At 38.3% G+C, this 25520-nt stretch overlaps 1 protein-coding gene across 2 annotated transcripts; it reads right to left on the bottom strand.

Moving 5' to 3' along the window:
- Positions 1-863: 863 nt before the first annotated feature.
- On the bottom strand, positions 864-25509 carry RAB3GAP1 (RAB3 GTPase activating protein catalytic subunit 1). 2 transcript variants are annotated; one of them, XM_076343078.1, is made up of 25 exons: positions 25448-25509; positions 25303-25358; positions 24359-24434; positions 22930-23062; positions 22621-22699; positions 21814-21933; positions 21048-21213; positions 20175-20274; positions 17592-17673; positions 16703-16771; positions 15853-15926; positions 15033-15125; positions 13357-13526; positions 12929-13027; positions 12412-12584; positions 11335-11389; positions 10685-11053; positions 9431-9568; positions 7532-7759; positions 6904-7000; positions 6711-6814; positions 6485-6600; positions 5115-5217; positions 3519-3539; positions 864-2136 (listed from the first exon to the last, which is right to left on the bottom strand). In XM_076343078.1, the coding sequence occupies exons 1-25, from the start codon at positions 25463-25465 to the stop codon at positions 1894-1896; spliced, it is 2982 nt and encodes a 993-aa protein (XP_076199193.1). In that variant the 5' UTR covers positions 25466-25509; the 3' UTR covers positions 864-1893. The 2 variants fall into 2 exon arrangements, with proteins under 2 accessions (XP_076199193.1, XP_076199194.1); XM_076343079.1 differs by lacking the exon at positions 3519-3539.
- Between the last annotated feature and the right edge of the window lie 11 nt (positions 25510-25520).

The following is a 25520-nucleotide window of genomic DNA, read 5'->3' as shown; positions in this document are numbered from 1 at the left end:
ACCCCTTGAATGCCATAGGGCAGAGTACTAAGTTCATAAAGCACATCCATACACTACACGTCTTTTTCTGAAGGTACGTGATTGCAATTTCAAGTACATCTAGTTCAAATAAGCTGAAAAGCTTTCTGGGTCATCCTTACGGGAAAAATTCTTAAAGTTTCAAACATTCTTTTTCTCAGTTAAAGACTTAAGGTAATGGTCCAAGTGCACCATTTTCTATAGAGTGAAACTAACTGGACTTTTCCAGCCCAAAAAAAGTGTTACATGATGTTTGTGTCCTCCATGTGATTAAAGGAATCATTGCTTCAGCAGTTTCAAAGACCAAGTAACAACAGCTTGATAACTAAGTCAGGGATTTTCAAGTTTATACAGCCTTTACAAGAGGCTACGCTTTACAGTTTCATGAAGACAGCACATCAGGAGAGGAGGAAACCAAGAGTATCAGGGAGGAAGCTTAAGTTGAAGAGTACTTATTCAGTAACTAGCCTAGTGCAGTGTCTTTTAAAGCAGCTAGACAGTTAAACTGGTCTTTGTCTTATCCCTTTTATCAGAGGAATGTGCCTCAGGTAAAACACAAAACACCTGGAGAACAAATTCTGTGACAAGATTTTTCTCTGAAGACAATTAACTCTTTTTTACCCTGAAAAATGTGTTTCTACTTGATACACCTTTATCTGAGGGAAACACTCTAGCCCCTGCCCCCTCTCCCCTCAAAGAAGTTTTAGGGTAATACCTGGGACCCTACTATTTGAGACACAACTTAATGTCATCACAGTCATAAACAACGCTGCTCCTAGGTCAAATCACGCAAGGATGACATTTAAAAAGTGTTTTGACAAAGCCATTGCTAGTACCCAAAGAAGTCTGAGAACCAATAATAAGTTCAGATTTATTGAATAACGTCAACAATACTGTAGCTGGTTTTACATTTCATTTTGTAAAGTAACGCTGATCTTTTGCTGCTTCTCATTAAAACACACAAAGATCACTGTGAAGCAACATTGGCACATACACGTCATAGTGTTTGCATGATATCCAGTGGGGTTAGTTTACAGCGGGCGACAGAATTGTTTCATCGTACCAGATCAACGACACGGTATGCATTCAAACGGTCTCTGTAAATACCAGCAAGTTGCCCACAGCGAAACACCTCTGTGCATGTCATGTAGGTACAGCTTTGGCCCTTGCGTGCAGGGAAGGATATAAAGTATCCAAAGCCGTGAGCGATCCACTTAAGGCTATAGCCCCAAATATATTTATTTCTGTTTGGGCAAAGTGTCCAAGACGAGATCTTTTTGGACAACTGCTGCAATGCTAGGGGAGTTTAGCATGAACTAGAAAGTACTGTATACTTTAAACAAAATTAAGGATATTTTAGAAGTATTTGCAACTTAGTGATTAACCAAAAAATACTGGGCTCAATATTTATAATTAGCAATAAATACAAATTACTTAATGTTTGCACATCAATTTAAGTAGACTAATGTCACTTGATAAAGTCTGATTAAGAACTGTAAAGCGGCACATTCTGCATGAATTTCAACACGATGTATTCGCATACAGCCCAGTCGTGTCCATTATTAAACAAGCTAATGCAAAAAAAAAAAACCACCATGCTCCCTTTGGACAGAGAGGAGATTGCTAAACTTTCTTCCCCAAAGATCCGATTAAATCTACTTGTGAAGCCATTCCAAACCTCCAGGTTAGAGTTGCTACAGGGTCCTTCTCGGCTGCCAGTTCAGCTCTGTCCTCGGGAACATGACGCTCCGTCACTAACCACGACCGTATTTTCTCCTCACCGCAAGCCAGTCAACCTGTAAGTGTTAACTTCCTCGAAGGAAAATGAATAGCATCCTACTTGTGAAGACACACAAGGTAACACAGCTGGTTACATCAGAAGAACGTTGTATCTGCTGAAAAGGCACCTGCAAGTCGAAAGTCTTCCTTCGTCAGCACGCTGTACATGCGCTGGGGCAACGGCTTGGAGTAAGGAGCGGGGCGGGGGACAGTGGTGCGCAAAATCACCTCGCGACCCGTGGGCGGTGGGAAATCTGAAACAGCTCCCGTGTTGAGTCTTCGCTCCTCTGATGAACCCGACCTCCTCAATTCTTCATCAAGTGGAGGCACTGCAGAAACCTTAAATAAGAGCAGAGGTATAATTAGAGTTACAGGGCAAGCTGTTTCTTAACATTAGGATTCAGAAAATATTTCGTAAGAGGAACAGAGAAGATTAGAAATGGTAAACACATCAAAAGGCTTTATGTGTACACAGAGCAAGACACTAATGGGATGCCAAGAAATAAACTGCACAATCAAATGGAAGAACCTTCATGTGTGGATGGTAAAGCTCAGCCTAGATTAAGCTCCTGATTTTTTGGCAGTGTGAAACGAGGGTTTTGACCAGACGAACTGCCCCCTTCCCAAGCAGGGCTCTCTCCTCAGCTCTCTGTGACTACACAAGGCCAAGCCAGCCTCCTTTGAAAAATAACCAGTGCCACTACTGGAGCCTTGACAAAGAGTCGCCTGCCTTTTCAAACTCAAAATAACTACTTCGATACGTGCTTTTCACGGCCAAGGAAAGGCTCGCCGAAATGACGTTGCAGAGCAAGGGAGACGCTGTGCAATCTCCATCGATGCTCATTGCCTCAGAGCCAGTAAGCAGCAACACTAAAGTCTGAACACTGGAAGAAGGGCTGGCACGCTGCAATCAGCCCAATAAACATTCCCTAATTACATACACATATATATATATACACACATACACCCCCAATACCCTATAGGGTCCTAATTTAAGTGTACACAACTCAAGCTTATCAATGTCACTGAGGCGTGGCAGAACCCACCGGACGACCCTCATGGCCCCTCTCAGCTGCCCCACTGCACCTCTGCCCCCACACACTCCCCAGGAGCAGGGACCTGGCACCGCTCGGCTCTGCAGCCTGTGCCACAGGAGAAGTCACCAGGGACAAGTGCCACTTGTTCCCACAAGAGCAGTTGTAGGAAACCAACAGAGTGGATGTTCCCTGCGCTACGCTGCTTCACGCGGTTACCCCCGTTCTTCCCCAAACCTCTCTCTATCTCTGTCCAGTAAGTTCAGCAGGTTCAGTAAGTACTGGTATCTAGGATAGTGACATTCCGGTACTGTCCATCTCTGCCTAGCCCCCCAAAAACATCTGGCTCTTCAGTAAACAAAACACAGTGACGGCAACAGAGAAGAATATAAAGGCAAGGCCACATATTTCAGCATCAGAAGATGTCAATAGTCACTTGAAGAAGTGATTTTTGTCTGGTTTGGGTTTGGTTTTTTTAAGGTTCCTCTCTCTTTTCGCTACCTGCTAGGCTCTAAAAATAAAGTCTGTGAATGGGGAAAAACCATTCTGGAAACACAAAATTGGTTTTATGCTTAATATGTGAACAACAGTACAAACTAAATCAGGCTGCTGTACTGTATCTACCAAAAGGTTCAACTCTATGCAGCTAGGGAAGATGAGTGGGAAACGAGGGACAAAGTTGGTTACCTCATCAGAAGATTCAGTCAGCTTGGAAAGGGATGAGAAAAGAACCAGTGGTGAAAGACAGAAACAAAGGCAAGTCAGAGGTGACTTACAAGAGGTTAGGAGGAGATTGTAGGTTTAAGAGACATCATGCACTCTACTTCCAAGAACATGCATTTGCTATTGTAATTTTCCTGGGAAAACTTGAGAATATAACAACACATTTTACACAACTGAGAGAGGAGTCCAGGTTCAAAAGGTAACGAACAAGGAAGTCATTCAACTTCTATTTACCAAACAGCTTTCTACTGAAATGATTCACGGTAGATTAAACACGAGGCGTTTTTTGGCAGCAAGTTAGCTTCTGTCCCACTAAGAAGACTTAATTAACAGTGACCAGCTCCTAGTGGGAAGTATCTGTAACCTAGCTTTAGTTACTGATGTTTCGAAAGAAACAAAGCCCTAGAAATTTACATACATCTTTATTGAACATTAACGCTAGAAACTCTTACTCAGCTTTAAAAACATAATGCCTCAATATTAAAAAGGCAAGTGCATAGGCCTGCATACACTTAAGGGCACAATCTTAGGCTTCACAGGGAAGTCTGTAAGTAAGGCTGGTTGACACGTTGAGATCTGCAACCAGATTTTCCCTAGAGACTAGAAGGATAAAATAAATGTTCTGATTTTCATTTCTCAGAATAACCACGGGCTGTTTTCAGAATGGTCCTTTTTCTGCTGAGTTGCAAAATACAGATTATTATAAAGGCATCCACACTTTAGAAGGGTTTAATTCCCAATCACAAAATTTTTACAGCAATGATTTCCAAACAGGATTTCAGGCCCTAAGATGTCTGCAATACTACGCTACCTTGTTATTACTGCTGCAGCTAAATTTTTGTTAGATAATTTGACGTTATGAACAGGTGTAATTCTGACAGAAACTGAAGGCTGACTGCACTCCAAGAAGTTTGGAAATCAATACTTTAAGGCTAATTCTTACAAACACTGCTTAAGAGAAAAAGGGAGTATTTATACCAATATAGGCTGGGGAAGGGTTTCTAGAAAATATGTACAATGCTAGCAATAAGTAAACTGAATGTAGAGTTGTACTGGAAAAGAACTGAAACTCCTCCTAAGCACGCTAGTTTCCATGGGAGAAATCTCAAGCATTCCAAGTATAAGCCTCAGACTAAAAAGTTACTCCTTCTAAAGTATTTACTATTCTGACGCGTTTCTCTACATTCCTATGTGAAACAATCAACACACTTGATTGTTCTTGCTGTGATGTTGCCTATATTGTGTAACTTGAATAAAGCAGAAATTTGTGCCATAATAGCATTACTGATGTTACCATTTGAAGTAAATCCAACATTGATGACACCTCTATCTACCCAGCTGGCTTTAATTGTTTAACATCCCAGGTCACTTACTCTTCTTCCATCTTGCAACGTCTGTTATTGCCAAAATCACGTTGAACATCACAAAAAAACCCTCAAGCACATTTATGACAATACATGCATATATGCAGACAAAATAAACCGGCATCATATGATAAGTCGTTGCCTCATACTGCTTAAATTAGAAGTGTCTGCAAATCAGTCAAGAGCTCTCTCTTACCCTCTGAGCATTCACGAACAGCTTGTGAATAATGCTACCAGCAGGTCCTCTTCCTGCACCAATAACTGACACTTCTGGCTGCTCCAGGAGACAGTTTACGAATCTGGCGGTACAAATTATTGGAAAGGAAAAAGGAACGTTGAATTCTCAGCTGTATCCAGTTTGCTAATCTAAAACCAGAATTGTTTCTGGTGAGGAGGTCTCCACTTAGCATCATTTGCACAGAGCGAGAACTGGCAGACACTCTCAAGAGTTCCCCATTCTAAGAGTTTAAGGAAAAACCCCCGACATTTCTCAGCATCCCGCTCAAACACTATCATCACCTTTTCATCCCTTTACTCCTTTCCCTCTACCCTGAAGACTAAACCCCCCTTAGCCTTCAGTTGTTCCCTCCTACCTTGTTGCTCTTTCTTTCATGCTAATACAAGCAGCTGTTCTTTCACACATAACGCAGCTCAAAACTAAGCTGGACACAGCAGCCTCCCACGTAAGGTCAGGAAAGGCAGCTGATGTAGCTGTTTGCGTTGCAACTCCAGCAGCAGGGCCGATTAACACCCAGGTTGCAATCCAGCCTCTGAAAGGACCTACTTCTCTCAATTAACTATAAATGGAACCCAGGCTCCTAATGCAGATGTATAAATTCAACATAAAAAGCCTTCACGGTGTCGGTCACACAGAAGAAGTAACAACACGACAATTTTTTTTGAGCACAAAGATACTGCATTGGTCAGACATCACTCCTCTGAATTCCCAACATGTACTACAAAAATGTCACCTCTCCCTCTCAGCACAGCAGCCAAGAAGTTAATGTGGTTTTTTTAACGTTACGTATTTGTCATCTTAAGCAGTAAGTAAATAATCTGACAGCAGGTAACGAAGCAATGAAACATGGCTCATCGCTTTTCATTCATATGGTTCCTCAGCAGTATGTTTCAAGTTAGTAAGGAGACTAGAATTAGAAAATGTAACTTTGGGGGGGTATTTCGTTCCGTATTACTTACAGAAAACACTAAATTCCTAGTCCTTCTAATTTTACTTCTATTGTAACAAAGTTCATCAAATATACCTTTTACATAAATGAAGAAATACATGAAATCCCCAGTACTGTCAAGATAAAAACAAATTCCATTAAAATAATCTGTATCATCAGCCATCTGAGATGGTTACTTAGAGGGGCATTTAGGGTACCCATGTGTAACATCTCTGGGTAGCCTAGGGACAGGGACACCTAACGTATATTGCTATTAAATACGATTCCTTAGTATTTCTCTATCATCACCACTTCCATCTGTCCTAAATTTTGAAACTACAAAAAAGGGGCATCAGAGGAAAAATAAAACAAGGGGGGGGGGGGGGGGGAAATCAGTCACCTTTGCAGATCTTCTTTCTCCTCCTCATTTTCACACTTCTCTACCCCAAATTTTGCTTTCAGAGACCTGGCCCTGGCGATGATAGCTTCCACGCTCATAATCTGAGCAATGATTTCCTGCAGGGAGTTGAATAAAAATGCAAATTTAGAAGATGTTCTTTTAGCACTCCCATGAACAGTATAAAAGTCTATTAGGTTTTCAGCCCCAGCCAGTACAAAAGCCTTACTTCCAACTTCTTGTCCTCTGGATTAGGGAATCGTAGAACTTTACTGGAATGGGATATTATCTGCTTAATAATCTTCTTAACTGAAGATATATCTTCTAGTGCTTCTATCAGGAGGAAAAGAAACGAAGAAGTTGTAATTATTGCATCAGCGTTCACCCTAAAATATCTTAATAATTTATTAAACATTATTTACCTTCTTCCTTTACCTTGAGTACAGCTGCATGGATGATGCAAGGCAAGAGATGCCTTGCAAGGTCAGCTGGTTTCTGAACTGCAAGGTAATGAAGCACCTATAACATTAGAAAATTTAATACATTACTGATCAAAACTACTTCCCAAAGATAAGGTTAACGCTGAAAGATGAGCACCTACGTTGCAGAGTTCACAAGAAGGGAGCACTGTTGTAAGACAGGACTCAATAGGTAGTTTTTACATGAAACTTCAGTGATCGCTTACAGTCCCAACAGGTTAGAATGAAACTAAAAATAATTATGTTTTAGGAACGCTTTAGTTTCCTAACACATACATGCAGATAAAAATCTGTTTTGTTTACTAATAATTCAAAGAAGTACCTAAGTAATACACCTTATGAAGTTACATTCCACACACCGATTATTTTAGATACTTCAAACACACTGCTGTACGGCAGCAAGAATTTCTGATTAACCCTAAGCCATGTACAAAGCCAGTTTAGTAATTCCAAGAATATAGCGCAATGACACGTCAATGTTTAAAGCTTGCAGGAGAAAGAAGAAAGGGCTGCCATAAAGTTTTGTACAAGCATTACAGATCAGGCCATCACTAGCCACAGAGCTTTTTACCTTCTCTGCTTCTCTAGTGTCATCGAACAGTCTCTTCTGCCTCCGGGCTGGGACTGGTTTTGCTGTCTCCCAGGCCTCTACCCACATGTTGCTAGGAATCTTCATTCGGGCACTGAGCTGGCCCTTAATTACTATATTCCCCTTTTCATCAACCACTTCCTCTTCGATGTAATCCCGAGGGGAGTACCACCTCACAAAATCCTCCAGACAACAGCCAGGATTAGCTGCCTGGAATGAAGAGGAGATAAAATTTGTGCCTGAAAAATCCTATAAGAACATAATAACCTGGGTAGGAAGGCAACATGGTTTAGTGGGTAGAGCAGAGGCTAGGAGCCAAAACTCAGGGAATTCTGCTCATAGTCAGCAAACTGTACACTAGAAAAGAGATCTGGGAGGGTGAGGGGATAAAGTCAGTATAAACCAAGACAATGGCGGGGGGGGGGAAACCCACATCATCAACAAAACCAAAGAAACCTTCCTCTTATCCCGCCAAAACAGTACGTTCATCAGTTATTTCAGGCAAGCTCTAAATTATACTGTTAAGTCAAGCTTCTATCTGGTACTTGATACGTACAATAAATATGAATTTTCACTACATTTTTTATGTAAAAGCTTATACCGTTGAAGACTCAGATGAAAAACAGCCCAAGCCTAAAAGAATCACTGGGCTGCATAAATATGCTTTCAGCACTGACTTTCCATCTTTTAACACTCCAGTAACAAAATTCACCTTTTCTTCTTCCTTTAAAAAGGAACTTAAAAAAAAAAAAAAAAAAAAAAAATCAATCTCCCCCAAGCAAAAAACCCTTCATTTTTATATGAATGTCAACAGTGTCACCACAGATAAATACATCCATAGGTCTAGAACATAGGAAACCCAGCTTTCTATTCGATGTACCTATCGAGAGTGCACTTCTGCTTCAAGTTACGGTTCTATAGTCTTTCTTTGAGTTTTTAGATCACTTGCACCATAGAAATAAAACTGCTACATATATCTGACATGAATCACTGCTAATAAAGTAATATTGATATGTTATAAATACTCTTACTTTACAGTACATCTGCATCCTTTACCACAAAGTAACATTGCAATAATTTAAAAAAAAAAAAAAAAAATATATATATATATATAGCTACTTCATGACAGAATCTCCAATCTTTTTAGAGTTTTGAGGTCCTTTGAAGACAGCAGTGTATGTGCTCTTAGCTCCCTCTGCAGGGCTCAGAAAAGAAAGGGAACAAATTACCCAAAACCACAGCTAGTCCAGTCCCAATTTGATGAACAGCTGTACAGGGCTTCTAAATAGTGACAACTTATCCTTCCTACTAAAGAACAAAACATCTTCAACTACACATAAAAATTATGTCCACCTCCCGAAAGTCCAAATACAGAATTGTGAATGTGTTAATAGACTTTTTTTTTTTCTTTACACCACCTTTACATTTTACCCATTTGGAGTCTGATTAAAGGTGCATTTTACAAAGCTAGATACAGTGGAAAGTACAGGTAAGAGAGACACTAAATGAAAGCTACAATGTGGTGGGAGGGAGAGACGTAATTTTGATTCAGGATTTTGACACTCAGTTTTCTTCTAACATAATTTCCTATGGGCTTGTCCGAGTTTTAATTCCCAATTTATCCACTGTATGTTTTGGGGTTTTTTTCCTCCCACAGACATTGTGCAAATTTACTGGAACGTTACAGCATAATAGACTGGATAGGCATAGATTTTGAAACATTCAAAGAGTTTTACCAATAGGTTTTTATTTTCAACTTTAAACTATTTTGAAACTGTTTTGTGGCGAAAAAAAAAAACCTTCAAACTTGTTCAACACAAGCAAGAGGGATAGTTTCGTTAAGAAGAAAGCAGTCTCACAGAATTCTTCAAGTAGTACTACCTTAAAAGACTCCATATCCGAGAGCAAGCAGGCACTCTGCATGCGTGCCCGAAGATGAGCACCTTCTGCTGATGTCCCTAGTTTTGCCAGGACCTCAGACTGTTCTTCCAGCAAATCTTCAGTCATGGGTGCTGGTTCCTGTAACACAGGAAAAGACAAGTTTGCAAATAGCCTCTCCTAGACTCAGCCCTTATTAAGGAAGGAGTGGAAAGCTCCCTGTCACCAAAATAAAGTTCATTCTACTTTATTTGTACTCAAAGGAAATAATTGTAACTTTCTACTGCTTAAACTGTTTAGGCTAAAGCTGTGCATCTAAAGATGACACCAACAAAAAAAATTAAAAAGAAAACAACCTGAGAATGAAGTAACAATATAAGGATATATTGTGAAAATGCCAAAATCCAGATGCAGTCCAGGAAGTGTTTGACTGATACTATTTTGTTGAGATGGATGAAAATCCACCTAAAGCAATGTATAATTTTTGCCGTTGATACTGTCAGCACATAATTAATTGACAACATTTTGCCTGACTACACTCTGCTCATACCTTTTACCCATGCTAAGCAACATTCATTAAAAATAATTTCTCTCAAGTGAATGAAAAATACAGTATTCTTCTTGCATGGCTGATTTAAACTACTTCCTCTGACACCACTGCTTCCTATTTCATCCCTAGTCACTCTACAAGAAAGTGTGTGTCAGATAACATTTCTAGTTGTTTGATGATAAACCTGCTTTAGATAACAGTACCAAAAACCGATGACCATGGCTTTTTAGATATGAGTTGAGAAATGTTTTTGGGTTTGTTTTTTTTTTTTAAAAAGTAGCAGCAAAACTGATCCAGTACTCTGGTCAGTCAGCTAGAAATCTTCATGGGGGAAGGACCATGGCAGTTCCTACTTTACAGGAAAGAAAGGAAGGAGGGGATGGAAGATGCCTCAAGAGCTGGAAATAAGAAGAAACCCAAATTTAAGGTAGGCAAGACAGCTTAATTCTTGTTTAAAAAAATTTGTTTTGAGTGAAATTTGGTAAGGAGACCCATTCTCAAATAAAACAAAGAGCATGTGAGATTTCAGTTTAGCAGCCTCATCAAGTTTTAAAAATGGAAAATAAGGTCTTAGTCCAAAAACACTTTGCAATTTTAACAACAGATAAGGCTATAACCCGCAAACCATATACAATTCACAATCCTAGGTATGAGCCATATTGCGTGAGAGTCGTATTGCACATCTGGCTCAGCTCTTGCCACCTAACCTGTGTTATTGGAATGTAGAGAGGCTCTCCTGGATGCAGCAACATCAGCTTTCCATGTGGATGCAGACGACCTTCTGGTTTTAAGTTTACAGGCTCTTTGTTGCCTTCTTTCGCTCCTCCTTTCTTTCCATTTTCCTGCCCATTTCCTTTAAGATCTTCTGTGTCACTTAGACATTCAAAAAATTCCTCTTCACTGTCACTCCACGATTCCCAAGACTTGCCAACTTCTTTTTCCTTATCAGGGTTATCTCCAGAGTGGTCTGCTCCTTTTCCAGTATCACCAGAAGTACCACCAGGTGAACGATCAGACACGCTCCCCCTTTTCCCCTCATCTCTTGCTTTCTTTCTCTCAATGCAACAATTTAACATCTAACAAGTTAAAGGGGAAAAAAAATTGTTTAGCAATTACTTCTCTTATGGAAACAATGTCACAGAAAAACTTGGAGAGTCACCAAAAATCTCTTACAATTCTACAAGGTAACAATTCCATTGAACTTGTTGCTATAACAAAGATTTTCCCAAGAAATGAAGTCCAGACCCAATAATACAAGCATAACTAAATCTACAACAATAATATATTTAGCTAATAATTGCTATAATTTTGACAGTTTCCTTAGGAGAAAAATCATTCTTAAATTTGGGATATTTACCTGAAGTTTCTGATGCAGTAAACAGCATCTCAGATCTGGAGGGCCATTAGCTAATCTAACAAAAGGTAGAAGTGTAACCATTATCAATTATAAAGTTGAATCTTTCACACACGTGGTCTTAAATCATATGAAATCCAAAAGAGGGGCAAATATCCACATTGAACCCACCCCCACCATTTCAACTATGCAGCTCTTCTATGGTCTCAGGAGACAAGCTAGTGACTGAACAAGCCCAGAAGTTAAACCACATTTATTTCCTAGAGGCCATTTCTGAAGCTCAGAGATCATTCACACTAGTACGAAACAGACACACCCTGCCCTTCCTGGTCAGTTTTCCATTTGGAAGTTAAAAGGGTAACTGTTTTCAAACAAAAATTAAGCACCTTTGACTTTACTTTTAAAACTGCAATGATACAGTAGAGTGATCGCTACATATTTCAAGTTCCATTTTATCTGTTAGTGTAACCATTTGCAAGTACAAACTAGTGAACAAATGGCCAGTCCATCCCATTTGAAAAAAAAAAAAAGCGCACTCTACATTGATCTCTCATTTTGACAGAGCCCTTCATTTGGTCTGCAACAAGCTCTGCTGCTGCAGACGTAACCTGGCAGGGTTGGAATACTTGAGACAGCATTAGCTACCTGAAGAGACTGTTACACCAGCAGCAACTTGGAACAGCTCCCTTAGAAAACTGGCGAAACTACACTACAAAGCTTTCTACACTATCTCCCTGTATCAGCTCCTTCATTTTTATCTAATGATAAACTGGAAGCCAAGCATTTGCATAAGCTTTTTGGTTTTTTCCACCCTCATTCACACTGTGGAGTGCTCTTTAACTTGAGCTTCCTCCAGGCATCTTGAAGTTTTCAAAGGAGGGCACAGATGCTTTTCCCTACTCCCTATCCTTTCTTGCTTTAAGGAAGGAGGGTAATAGAGGATAGCACTGCAATTTAAAAAAAAAAAAAAAAAAAACAACCAAAAAACCACCAGTATGGTTCAAAGGCATAGTGAATTCACTCTGTCCCTGAAACAAAGAACGTTTTCTATGACAAAGCAACTAAAAAAAAAAATCTTACCCTGGAATAAGGTAGTTGTTCTCCCATCTGTAGCGCATTTCTAACACAAATTCTTGCCAAAGATGGGCCACTCCTTTTACTCCTCCATGGTAGAAGTTTATCATACAAAGACATAAAGCTAGTTTGTACGTCAGACTATCAGAAGGAGCAGATTTAAACTGACTGAAGAGATTCTATGTAAGAAATAAAAGAAAGCAGGAAATACAGGAACAATGGCATTTTTTCCAAAACCATACAATCTCTTTCCTGTTTGTCAGTACAAGTGGCTAACTAACATTTTAAGCCTGTAAGTATAAGCTACCAAAAATGACAGTCTTTGGAAGAAAAAAAAAAAAAAAGACATTAGAAGGAAAAAGAAATTAAAAATCACTATTTCTACCTACAGATTCCACAAAGGTAAGTTCCTCTTTCCAAAAAGTATCTATTACAAGACATAGGGCAACCACAGCAAAGTCTGTATGAACGTACACTCAGAATTGCTTTCTCTCTCTCATGAGTGCCAGCCAGGAAAACTTACATAATCTTCACTCTCTGGAGGAGGATTGTTTCCTGCTGAAGTGCTAGTTCTGCTTTCAAATCCATCTGCGAGTTTGTCAGCAGCATCAGGAAATAAGAACTTGAAGAAACAAAAAAATCCAAACTTCCATCAGTATGTTTTTCCTGCTTTTCCCACTTTCTCCATAAAGCTACTGCTGGTAACATACCAGCAATCCCTATAATTAAAACTGTTAGCAGAGTTCAAAGTGCATTTTCAGTCCACTTATATTGCACAGACTTGTAATAACATAGGGTGTTCCAAGAAGCTGATAAATGCAATTCAAATAATGGAACTGACATCAGACACTTTAATTTGTAATTCTGCCATAAACTATAAACCAAATGCATCAGTGGAAGCATGAAATACATGTTTTATATGAATTTAATGTGCATGGACAGCTCACTTACCAGAAGAATAGTGTTCAGAACGTCATTGTTTAAAGGTGATTCATCTACACCTCTGTGTTTGCGAATTTTTTTCTTTGCACTGTGAACCATATTTGTGACTGATAATTTATGGATTGGGACTGGTGCTGGCTCTGTGAGCTTCGACAAAGCATGGGTAATATCAGCAACCTCTATAAAATAATTTTTAAAAATTAATTAGGAAAAAAAACCCCACAAACATCCAAACCACAAGACCGTCTCTCTTTAAAAGTTCACCTGTCATATTCAGTCTATTTATCTTGTATTGATTTTTAACACCCTGTTAGCCAGAGCTACACCCCTGTGCTGTCAGGTTCCATACCTGATATTCACTGTTCTTAGCCACAAAGATAAGCAGCAGAATGAGGTCACAAAGGAGTCACAGACTGTCCTTGATTTAATTTACTGAATGAAGTCTAGACTGAATTGGCTGTAAATAGTGCCTGCCACCTACTGTAGTAGTACGGCATACTTGCAGACAATGACTGGCAGAGTATCAGCAAAAGCCTGCTGAAGAGCCAGTGTTTAAACTTTGTTTATACGTGATACCAACAAATACACTGTAGGTAACAAAGACTGCTCAAGTGTATGTTAAAGCTTTAGGTAAGCCTTAAATAAATCCAGTATTAATCACTCTCTCTACATATATATGACCTTACACGGTGTAAGCACAATTCTGTTTTAGAGTCCTCAGATAAAGTCCTCAAATCAAAAGATTTTTTCCGGAGTTGCCGCTGGTAAACTTTAGAACCTCTCTTACAATAAAATGAATTAACATTGTTAAAAAGAGGGCAAACAAATTTAAGAGAATAATTAGCAGCAGCCTGAAAAACCTCATCTTGGCAAACATTTCAAGAAAACTGGAGGTAAGGAGGGCTAAAGAGACTGTATGTCAAGCACTAGGAGTAATACATACCCTACTCGGTCTAACGCCTTTTTAAGGTAACTAGTGAGCTCCTTCAAAACTAAGACCAAGTATAACCAAAGAAAATACATTGATACAGGCCACGTTTGGAGGGAAGAAAAGGTGACAAGGGGCAGGCAGGAAGGTAATGTTCACCATATACAGCAAGAAAAGCAAAAGAAAGAGACAGAGACATCAAAAAGATGTCAGTATCTATACTGTTGGGATAAAGTCTGACCTGTTGGTCAGATAATTTTGGTTTGTTTGCTTTTTTTGTTTTTTTTTTACAATTCCTTAAAATGGAGAGGATGACAGCAAAGCCTTTCAAACAGATTAAAGACTCTTTAAACTGGCTGTTAAAACATGCACTACATAGTATTTCAAAAAGCAAAAGAAAGTGGAAAAAATACAAAAATACTAAAACGATACAGACAAATCTGTTTGATGTGTGCTCAAAACCAACTCTTGTACACACTAGTCAAATTTTAAACTCTTGTTTTCCAGTGAAAAAAAAACCAACTGTAACAAAGGCAATTGTCCTCTGAGACTTTGGGAACTAAGCTTGCCTGGAATTCATGAGAAATTTTACCATGTAGCACTGATCAGAAAATTCCTAGGAGTATTACAGAAAATGCCTAAGAGTTACAAGTATAAATACTGATCAATCTGAAGTCAGAAAAAGGGGATAGGGAAGGTAAAATAACATGAAACAATGAAAAACAAATAACACAAATCAACACGATTTTAGTTTTACCTTTTCCTTCCTCTTCAAATGCAGACCTTCCAAGTATCTCATCAGTTGACTCCTTCCGACGGCAAAGCTTGAAGAATTCACTAAGAAAGTCACCTATAGGAGAAAAAGTTTCTGAACAACTACTCAATTAAAATCTCATTGAACAATAAGCTAACTCTCAAAATGATGCCCGAGGGACAGTGAATTTTCTCTTTTCATCTGAAAGAACACGATAATTTGTTCTGAAGCACAAATATCTTTAAACCACATCATTAAAGCTTAGGAAAATGCACACCTAGACAGCTATCAGCCACCTCTCCAGAACACAGTTCTGCATATAGTTTAATCCACTTCTTCACCCAAAGCAAGATGAAACTTCTGCAGCATGTTTATTTTTTTTTAGTTTTGAAGCCCTTTTCCCCACAAGCTAAAAGGTGAGGACACACAATAGTACAGCTCTCCAGGCGTACCAATCTTGCCTGTCAGACAGATTGATTCAACTAAGGAAATGGATATATGCAGAAGGCACTTAATAAAATTTAAAGATTCTAGGAAATCTAAATTTTCACAGAACACACAGAGTAAATGCTTATTCTCTGGAACCTAGTAAAGTAAGAATAGCAATGAAGTTCATGGTACACAGATGCAGAATAACCTACAACAGAAACTTATGTTTTTGCAAAGCTTATGTTCTTGAAAAAGAAGCCCAAAATACTGTCCACTCAAAAAAATAAGGGGAGTGAGGAAACAGAGGTCATCAGGTAATCAACAATTCAATCCTAACTTCACAACTTAAGAGCTTAAAAGCCGTAAGAGAAGATAGGGAATTCTGATGTCTTACCCAACAGACACTGAGGGTTATCTGCTTTTCTGACTCTCACAGACCACTGGGGTGCTTGAACAGGATCCAGGTCACTTTAAAAAAAAAAAAAAAAAAACAACAAACAAAAAACCAACAACAAAAAACAAGTGTCATGCTGTCACCATAAGTATGCAAGAGATGAGTATCAAATTCTCAATAAATGTAATGTCATAGCCAGTTAGGCCATGGAAGCCATAATATATACCACATTACATAGGAGAATATGACAAACACTAAAACACAAGCAAGAGTCCCTGTTCTCATGTACATACATAACATGAATAAGAAACATGAATGAGAACAATTCCGTTACAACTAAATTGTCTTCTTCTAAAGTGTATTAATGCTGAAAACTCATTTCTGCATTAATTAAAACAATAAACCGCTTTTTTTTTTTTCCCCTCTTCTTTCTTAAGTATCAGTATACACTGTTATTCCTCTTTAGGAGGCTTAGCAGAAAACCTGGATTATAGTTTTTGGGAGAGGGATGTCAAACAGTTAATTCTTTTTACTTTCCACATTCCACTATCATCTTTTCCAAGAAACATGCAATACACAAAACTTTTAAGTCTAGCATGAGAATATGCCCAAAAATGGAGGTGTATGTTCTGCTGAGATTACGATACAATAGTATTTTCTCACACAGAAATGCATTTCAAAAGAAGGCGTTTTCCCAAATGAGATGTTCTATCAACTGACCTTAGCATTCCTCAAAACAGGTTCTCTTTCACACACAAAGCCACACACAATGTTTTAGACGTCACTAAAATGCAGTAGGTAACAAATAAAATACACTTCTAGATATTTGTAATTCAGACAAAATACTTACGAATAAACATCATTGTCGACAATTATACCTTCCGTTAGGTGAGGCCATGTAGTAGCTAAATGAAGCTCACTGAAACAAAACAAGACTTCAATCTTTCAGTGCTAGTAGAAAGCGTTCTCTCCATCATAGTTAAGATCTTGAAAGGTATTTGCGATAGTTCATATTTAAGTCCCTCTATGTATTTTGCAGCTACATCCAGAAATGTGCATGTTTTCCAGAGTTTTCTCGCTGCATACGTTCTGTTGGTTATTCTACAGCATGTCACCCAGTATTGCACTAGACTTTACTAATACCTGGCATACAGGACTCTGTCACAACTCCTCCCTACAAAAGGGGAAATTGTGCATTGTATTCTAGGTACCCAGGTACAGATAGAAGAACAACTTTCATGAATTGCCTACAGCATTAAACACTGTCTAATACATTAAAATGATTCCTAGATTTGCTGAGTGGTGATGGGGTGTTCAGAAGAGGACACAGAGAGATTGTAATAACTCAGTTTACAGATCCTCTCAAATTAAGTCTTCTACAGATGTCAAAGATGAAAGCAAGTCTGACCCTTGAATGAAGGCACACCATTTTTAAAGTTTCTCTCCAGTTAAGGTATTTTTCAACATAATAGTTTCAGAGATAAATGGAGTACTCCAGAAGTTTATGGTGAAAGATTTATGAGCTAGAACTCTGAATATCATTAGACAATTTTGCAAATGGTCTTATTTGCTATTAGACCATTACTTTTCACAGATGTTTCTTATGTACTTGAATAATTAAATCATCTGTTAAGGACATATGAAGTCATAGGCAGGCAAAGCTAAGATTTGAAATAACATACCTTTAAGTCCTCCATTAAGGAAGTTATAAAACACAGTTTTCAGAACTCTTATCTTACCTAATAGGATCCTCACAGGCACCAAATGGTAACTTCCCAAACTCAAGGCCTCCAACTTCTCCCCCAACTAGAGCATCTATATCTGAAGACAGATCAATACATTTTCCATACAGAATTTATGGAATATTTTAAGTAGCACATCATCTTAATTTCACAGTAAAAAGACTGTGGCACGTAGGATGATCAGAGAATAGCTGAACAGCTAAGGTGACAGAGCTATGAAAACGCAATCCTAGCATATAGTCAAAGTAATTATTTCCAGCAGAAACTGGGAAGTAATCATGCAACTGGACATTCAAAAAGACAGATAAAACTCTTGTCGTCCGTGTCAAGGGAAGGTTATTCCCTTCATACAGGCAAAGATGATAGCTATAAAGGCAGCCTTAAAGAGTCAACATTGACACAAGAACAAATAGACACGAATTTGCCATAAAAATATTTAGGCAGGAAATCAGTTCCAAGCAGAAAAGGGAGACTCCAGAAGAGCAACTCTGCAGAGTGAAAAACCAACTACTTTTAAAAGGCTGATAATTTTATGAAAAGAATGGTATGTTATGTCTCCTGCGGTTAAAGACTTAACCCAATGATCTGGGAGATTCCTTGTAATTCCAGGCACTTAAAGATGCCTCCCAGCATCCTTAGCCACTTCCCATGTTATATCCTTCAAAGACATAAACCAAAAATAGACAGCCTTCATTAAGCAAAAATTTAAATGGGTAATAATGTATTGTAATGCCATTATAATAATGCTGTTACAACATCTGATCCGTAATTTTAAATGCATCTGGCAAACTGCTTACATACAAAACAACTGAGGCATTTGAAGAGATAAAGTATTTGGATAATTTAATTACGTAATTTCTCCAGCCTTCTTCTTCAGAGAAGATGAAAGACATATTTAAATCCTTTGGGTTTATTTTAGAAAGCTAATTGAGTGAGGGTAATGAAGTACGGGTCTAGTTCTTCACAATGAACGTAAAACCACAACTGCATGTAGCAACAGCAGTAAAAATTATGTTGTCCATCCCCAGTTTCTGCAGTACACTATGCCACTAGCTCCCTTAACCAGAATCCTCTAAAAGAGTAAAATTTATTCAAACTGCTCAAATCAAGAGATATGATCAGAGTGGTACAACTCATTCATGACAAACCAGGGATCCTGACTTAGTGAATAACTACAGCAAGGCAGAGAGAGACTACAGAAAACATTGACCTCTGTGTCTGCAAAAATAATAAAAAATAAAATCTGTAGAACTAGCTTCCCAAGTTCTTTAGGTAAATTTGGTTTACCTACAAAGAGAAACTATCACTGATTTTCTCTGACTCTAAAGAACAGGATTCTCTTTAAACGTATTTTCAACACTCCTTGCGTACAAAGCACACAGGATCAACTTCACTACAGACTTCTTCAAAACACGTTTCATTAGTGTAAGAATTATTTTTTCTTTTAAGCAAAGGAAAGCCAAACAATTAGGTAACCAGACCAAGGTCACACAGGTTCTGTCCCTCTCAGTGTGCCCTAAATACTTTAACCTTGTTACATATAACTACTACTAAGCCAAGAATAGAACTTGGGCATTTTAATTGTTCCACCACCTTCTGCCTAAAATACCACATCACTAATAAAAATGTATTTTAAGAAGGAACTCACATCTACCTTTTTCCTATAGATTTAGACAAATCTAGACAAAACTTCTCCTTTGAGCCAGGAGAAGTTTACAATTTAGTTTCTGAGGCTACCTATATATAAATAGGTCTGTTAAAAACAAATCCTTGACACCCAAGAAAGTATTACCACGAAGCAAGCATATGAGAGTTCATTGTGAGACTACCAAGTGAGCAAACTCACTCCATTTTTCCTAAATAGCATCACTATGGCATAAACTTATCACGTCTGGTGTACATACTTTAGATTAAGACTATACATTACTTTTCCCCTTTTTCCCCTTGTACAAGGCTACTATAATAGAAGGACTGATCAGAAATTTTTCCTGCATGAAAAAAATAAATCAATCAACTGCTTGGCTTATTTAGCGCTGTGTAAACAACAACAACAACAAAAATCCAAAGTTTTACCTCAAGTGAGGTCCATATAATATTTTCTCCTTTTCCCACTGTTAATACACTTAAATAGTGAAGCATTAAAATCAGTTACTTTATGGAAATAATTGACAAATACTCCTGTGAAGTATTAGCACCTACTAGAACCTGAACCCAAAAGCTTCCCTATGGCATTCACGGCAGAATTCTTTACAGATCCACAGTCAGTCACCCTTTTATTTCCAAATAGATACTACCGTTTTAGAAGTGTCACTATATCTCTAAACACTATTAAAAAAAGCATATTTCTAGGCACAGCCCTAACCAAAACACCTATCACAACCATAAGCCACAGACATGATTTCAGAGCAGCTTTAAGCTTGCTAGCATGCCACAGGGAGTGGGATGGTATTCAGTTGTAACTGAAGCCTCTCCTAGTAATGCAGAAAATGTTTCAGTTCTTCTGGCAAGATACACAAATGCTTTCTTTAGCATTGACTGTTTATTTTAAAGCAAGTTATTCTGAGGACAGAAATCTCGTACCTGGTGGCTGCTGTGGCCAGAAATACTGCTGCCAGTCTTGAAGCACATATGTAAGCCGAATAGCCATGCTAACCGGAGGCAGTGGTGTTAAAGGACATCCCTTGAAAATATTAGAGAAAAAAATTAATGTACAGAGTACATCCCCTCAAACACCCCAGGCCTTGAACCTAACTTAGTTATGATAGCTTGTATTAGAGCTAATTTTATCAGAACTGCAACACGCCAAGGATTGCTAGTAAAGCCATTGCTCAACAAGACACTCACAGGTGAAAGTAAGCACATAACCTTTCTAAAATGCATGAAACATTTGTATGTTCCATTTAACTGGTAACTCACAAGTAACTCTGACCCAGAATGGAGTAGGTTTTCATATAAGGATTTTTTTCCTCAGTGTTTTGATGAGATTGCTGACTACCAGTATTAGTTGTAAAGTATTGCAGTCACATTTCAGCATGTTGTTCTTCACTCTTCACTTAGCTATGGGGAGCTACAAAGTATCAGAATAAAAACCGACCCCAACCCTACTCTCTCCTTTTAAACAGCAAAATAAGAGTTTGTTTGGGGGGGGGGGGGGGGGGGGGAAGAGAGGGCTGTTACAAGGAGACTGTAAAACAGTCACATTCTTTCACACACCAGTGGAAAATAAAAATGGAAGAAGGTGGTAACACTTGAGGAACAAAACCCATACCAATTTTCACTCTTTATCACTAGATACTGGCGGTATCTGGTAAAAGACTGTTGGTATTGGCAGCGTGAGCTTCATCCTTACCAAAAAAAAAAAAATATTCCTAGAAGAGAGAAGTGAATCTACAAGCAAGCAGGTAATAAAATAATTATTCTTAATCTCAGTTATATACATCCAGATGCACTTACAATCTTGGATTTGAAGATATCTAGTAATCCCGATAAATGAGTATACTGATTTGGCACTTTGCGAAGATGAACCATTTCGAAGTCAGTTCGAACTCCTGCACCCTGACATTCTCCAATATACATTCGTCGCCATTTATGATGTACTTGCACAAATAGTGGTACCTGACTATAAAACACGAATATTCCAGATTATTTAAAATGTCATGCTGTCTTGTAGTCTTTAAAACTAGCTAAATATTTTAACATAATTTCAACATAATTTCATATTCTTTAGAATACATTTTCTCTTAGTGGATCACAGTTTAAAATGCTTAATAGGAATCACAGAAAAATACTGTTAACTTCACCATTAAATGGAACACCTAACAAATTGTCATGTCATAAGCAAAGCCCTATCCATGACTTCAGTTACCTAATTTTCAGTCTAAACATTTTTGAGGAATATTAGAAAGTTACTGTTACCACACATAGGAAAGAAATCCTCTTCCAAAAGTTGTCTTTTGTATACCACTTATTCCAACAACTTCTAGCAGCTTTTAAAAGCCTTTGAGGTTTTTAAATAATAATGAATATAAACAACACATTGAATCAATCTTTTTAAAGTTTCCATGGGAAATTTTCTTTTTTAAACCCTTCTATAACAATATTACGATGCAAATACAACAAACTCTAATGTATTTTGCTAACAATTTAATACTTTTTCCTCACAATAGCAGTATGCTAGAGTTTCACCTGGACATGTAAAAAGGTTTATGCTTTCACCTACCAGCCAGTGTTACCCAATGCAATGGAAATGGAACTCAGTAAAAGGTTACATTTCGATTCACTAAGAACTGCATCGTTATTTGCAGCCGGAGCAATCACCACTAACTCACGTAAGCCATACCTTAAGAGAGAGAGAGAAAAAAGAACACATTCCTGTTTTTTTTAGCAAATCAGCCGAAACACAGAATTTTTAGAAATATTGTAACCTGAATAACCTAATTGTCACCAACAGACCGTGGAATCTGTTATTTTGATGTGAGTACCTCTTTCAGAGCGGTCAAGAACTGAGTGGGCGTGGAGCACTGCAGATTCTCAAATGACAAACTACTGGACCTTAACAGTATTCAAACACGGTACTCAAAAATAACGTGAGGACTTCCAGGTCTATCAGTCCTGAGTTTTTTTACTTCATGTTAATAACAACTGTAACTATTTATACAGAAAAACAATCTCTCTAGAACAATGCTATAATGTGCTAAAGATTTGCATTACTAAGAATATGGTTGTTGTTGTTTCTTAAGGTGCTGCAGCTTTGCTTTTTAAAAGCGCATCTAAATATAACAAATATAAAAGCTTGGTTAGTCTATAAAATTCAGAAAAAAATATTTTTTGGGGAAAAAAAAAAAGTAAAGATAGGCCAACTACAGTGGGATTTTTTTGCACTCCTTTCCCGCGTCCAGTACAAAGAATCATTTTACTTAAGCTTTAACTCTTGACGGAAAAAAAATATAGAAGTGATTGTGCCAGCATCAAAGATTTTTCAACTGCTATGCTTACTTGTATTAAAGACAAGAGGCAGCATACATACCATCTTACCAGACAGTGAGCTCTAGGAGGAAAGTCATTGTTCATGCACAGCAAGTCCTGCATAGGCAGAGGAAGGGCATCTGTGAAAAAAATGCATACATAAGAGCATCAGCATCCATTCAGCTGACCTACAATTTACTTATATTAGCAGTTTGTTGAATGCAAAGCATACTAAAAGCAGAAATGTCAGACCACACCCATCAGATCCCAGAAAATTTCACACAGAAGCAAATCAACACACTATGAATTCCACATTCTGAAACTGTCTTTTGTCATATCCTTACAGGCATGTCAGAGAACTATCAGCTACCTTCTACGAGTTCTTCTTTCCCATCTTTGTCACTGGGTTCTTGTACAAGATAATGGTGGGTAATCGAGAATTTGAAGTCTGCAAATGAAATTTCATCTGACTTCTCGTCCCATGCTCCTGTGGTGTATGCACCCTGCATATAAAAAAAGATATTATTTGATCACATAAATTTAGGTTAACATTCATAAGCCTTAAAAAGTATACTGCCTACATGATCTATAATATTTATTCATCTTTTTCTACTGCTAAATATTTATTCTTAAATATTTAAGCATGGTTCAATTTCAAAAAAACAATTCTCAAAGCACTTCATTATAAAGGTAGCTGAATGCTAAAATCCACGTTGCCAATAATCACGTTCATTTCAAGGACCAGATATCCCCCTGAGAAGTCTTCAGAATTATATGGCAATAAACAGGCAGATATACCCTCTCATATGCAACTACGCATCTTAAGCGTATGCACCCTCAACTTTGCCCAAAGACAGAAGTTTCCCACCTGGGATTTTATCTATATCTATACCATTCTACGCAAATAGTACTTTAATATTTACTTTGAATATGTTTTCACTGATAAATGATTTTTTTATCTATAATTTGCAAAACTTCTGCGTGTAAGGATAATTCATTTTTAAACAAAAATACAGCATAGGAAAGTTTCTAGGAAAAAAATCAACATCACTGTACAGAATCATATGTTGCTACTAAAACAAAGCAACTTGGACAACCCTTTGATCTGTACAGGGTGCCTTCTCACTAGAAATCAAGAAGAGAGGTCTGGTCTAGAAAAGAAGACATGTAGGAATACACTGACAGCTAAGACTGAAAACTAGTTCATTAGATAACATAAGTTTTTGTTCTGAATACTCTGTACCCTGACTGAAATTAAGAATCATAAAATTCCTCTGGAAACACAGCAGCCATTCAATCCAGAACAGCTAGATTTATTTGCACTAGTATGCAGAAGAGCTCAGCAATTTCCTCTGCATTTTACAGGACTGAGAAAGCACTACAAATGCTCTAATTAGACTTTGAAAAAAATCTCTCTGATCTATGAAACATACTGAGTCACAAGTGGTACCACGAAAACCTCAACCATCAGTATGTGAGGCGTGACAAAGGCACAAGGCACGACAAAAAGAAACTCCTTAAGAATTTAGAACAGCTTCAACCATGTTTCCTGATTCAAAACTGGGAATAAAAAAAAATCACCAGGCCCTACATGAAGATCCAACTTAATCAGGGAAATAGCCTGTTTGGCAGACAGCCCAAACAGCAAATGTTTGTCAAATTGCTACTTCTACAAATGAAATTCCCCAATACAAATCATTATCTGCCACACCTAAGAAAACAGCAATACATGTAATATACATGTGTATTATTAGTTAGTAGTTCAAATTCTAAAAGAAAATTCAGAAGCAGTAACTGACCTTTTCTAGAGGTTTGCCTGAAGAAATCCCAATAAGTTTCCAGTCATTCAATACTTCTTCTATTTTTGAAATAAATCTATTAGGGAGGCGAAAAGGCATTAATACGTGCTGAACACTAAACTTGTATTATAATTCAGCTCCCTAAAAGCAGACAATATGTTGTCCTACTACGGAATTCCTTAAAAAACCCCCAAAGAACAAAAAAACAACAAAAAAACCCCAAGTATCACAATAAAAACAGAACAATTGCTTCCCTGTACAAATAAAATGGTCCTCCTATGTTTACATTTCAGATGATAGTTACTTTTAGCAACTGCTATGAGCATGCTTTGAGTGATTATAGAATCTCAGCTTTTTCTTTTTCTGGTATTGCAGCATATTAGTTTTAACACATGCTCCTGTTTCATTGTTCACAGATAAATAAGCATTTGACACAAAATTATAAACTAAATTGAGATTTAAAATGCAGCGCTTAAAATCTTTGTCTCCTTCTGTCATAGACATCGTCACTGGAAAAAGCATTTAAAAAAATAATACATTAAGAATACAAGAGCATTCTTCACCTTAAATTTTCTTGTACATTGTTCTACTAACTTTTAAAAGCTTCAGCTATAAGATGACTATTTTAATAAGCAGGCAGCTACTTAAAAAACACATAAGCCTTCTAGATGTTTATTCTAATCCCTTGCAAATAGATATTAAACCAGACCTTTCACTAAGTTCAGAAACAGGTTGACTAGATCCTCTTAACCAACTCATCAGTTGCGGCCTGAGCCTCCGCCGCAGAGACACGCCGGTAACGCCGGCACAGCCGGGACGAGGCTCCGGGTGCCACCGGGTACCGGCCAAGGCGACCGCGGGCCGGGGCGGGCACGGCAGAGCCTCCGCCATCCCCCCGCGGCGGCCGCCGTGAGAGGAGCAGGACCGGCGGCAGCAACACCTACCTCTCCCACTCGGAGGCGGTGGTGAAGTCCGTGATCTCAAACACCTCCGACTCGGGCTGCGGGGAGAGAGCGGGAGAAGCAGTGAGCGGGGAGACCGCCGCGGCCCCAGCGGAGAGCGCAGGGGAGGAGAGGGGGAAACACTCACTTCGCTGTCCGCCGCCATCTTGCGCCGCTGCCGGGACACCCCCTCCGGGCGCAGAGGCTCACGGGAAAGCGAC

This window comes from Aptenodytes patagonicus, chromosome 6, assembly GCF_965638725.1.
Source record: "Aptenodytes patagonicus chromosome 6, bAptPat1.pri.cur, whole genome shotgun sequence".
NCBI classification, from domain to species: Eukaryota; Metazoa; Chordata; class Aves; order Sphenisciformes; family Spheniscidae; genus Aptenodytes; species Aptenodytes patagonicus.
The sequence above is the reverse complement of the archived record's forward strand: the minus strand, read 5'-3'. Positions and strand labels throughout refer to the sequence as shown.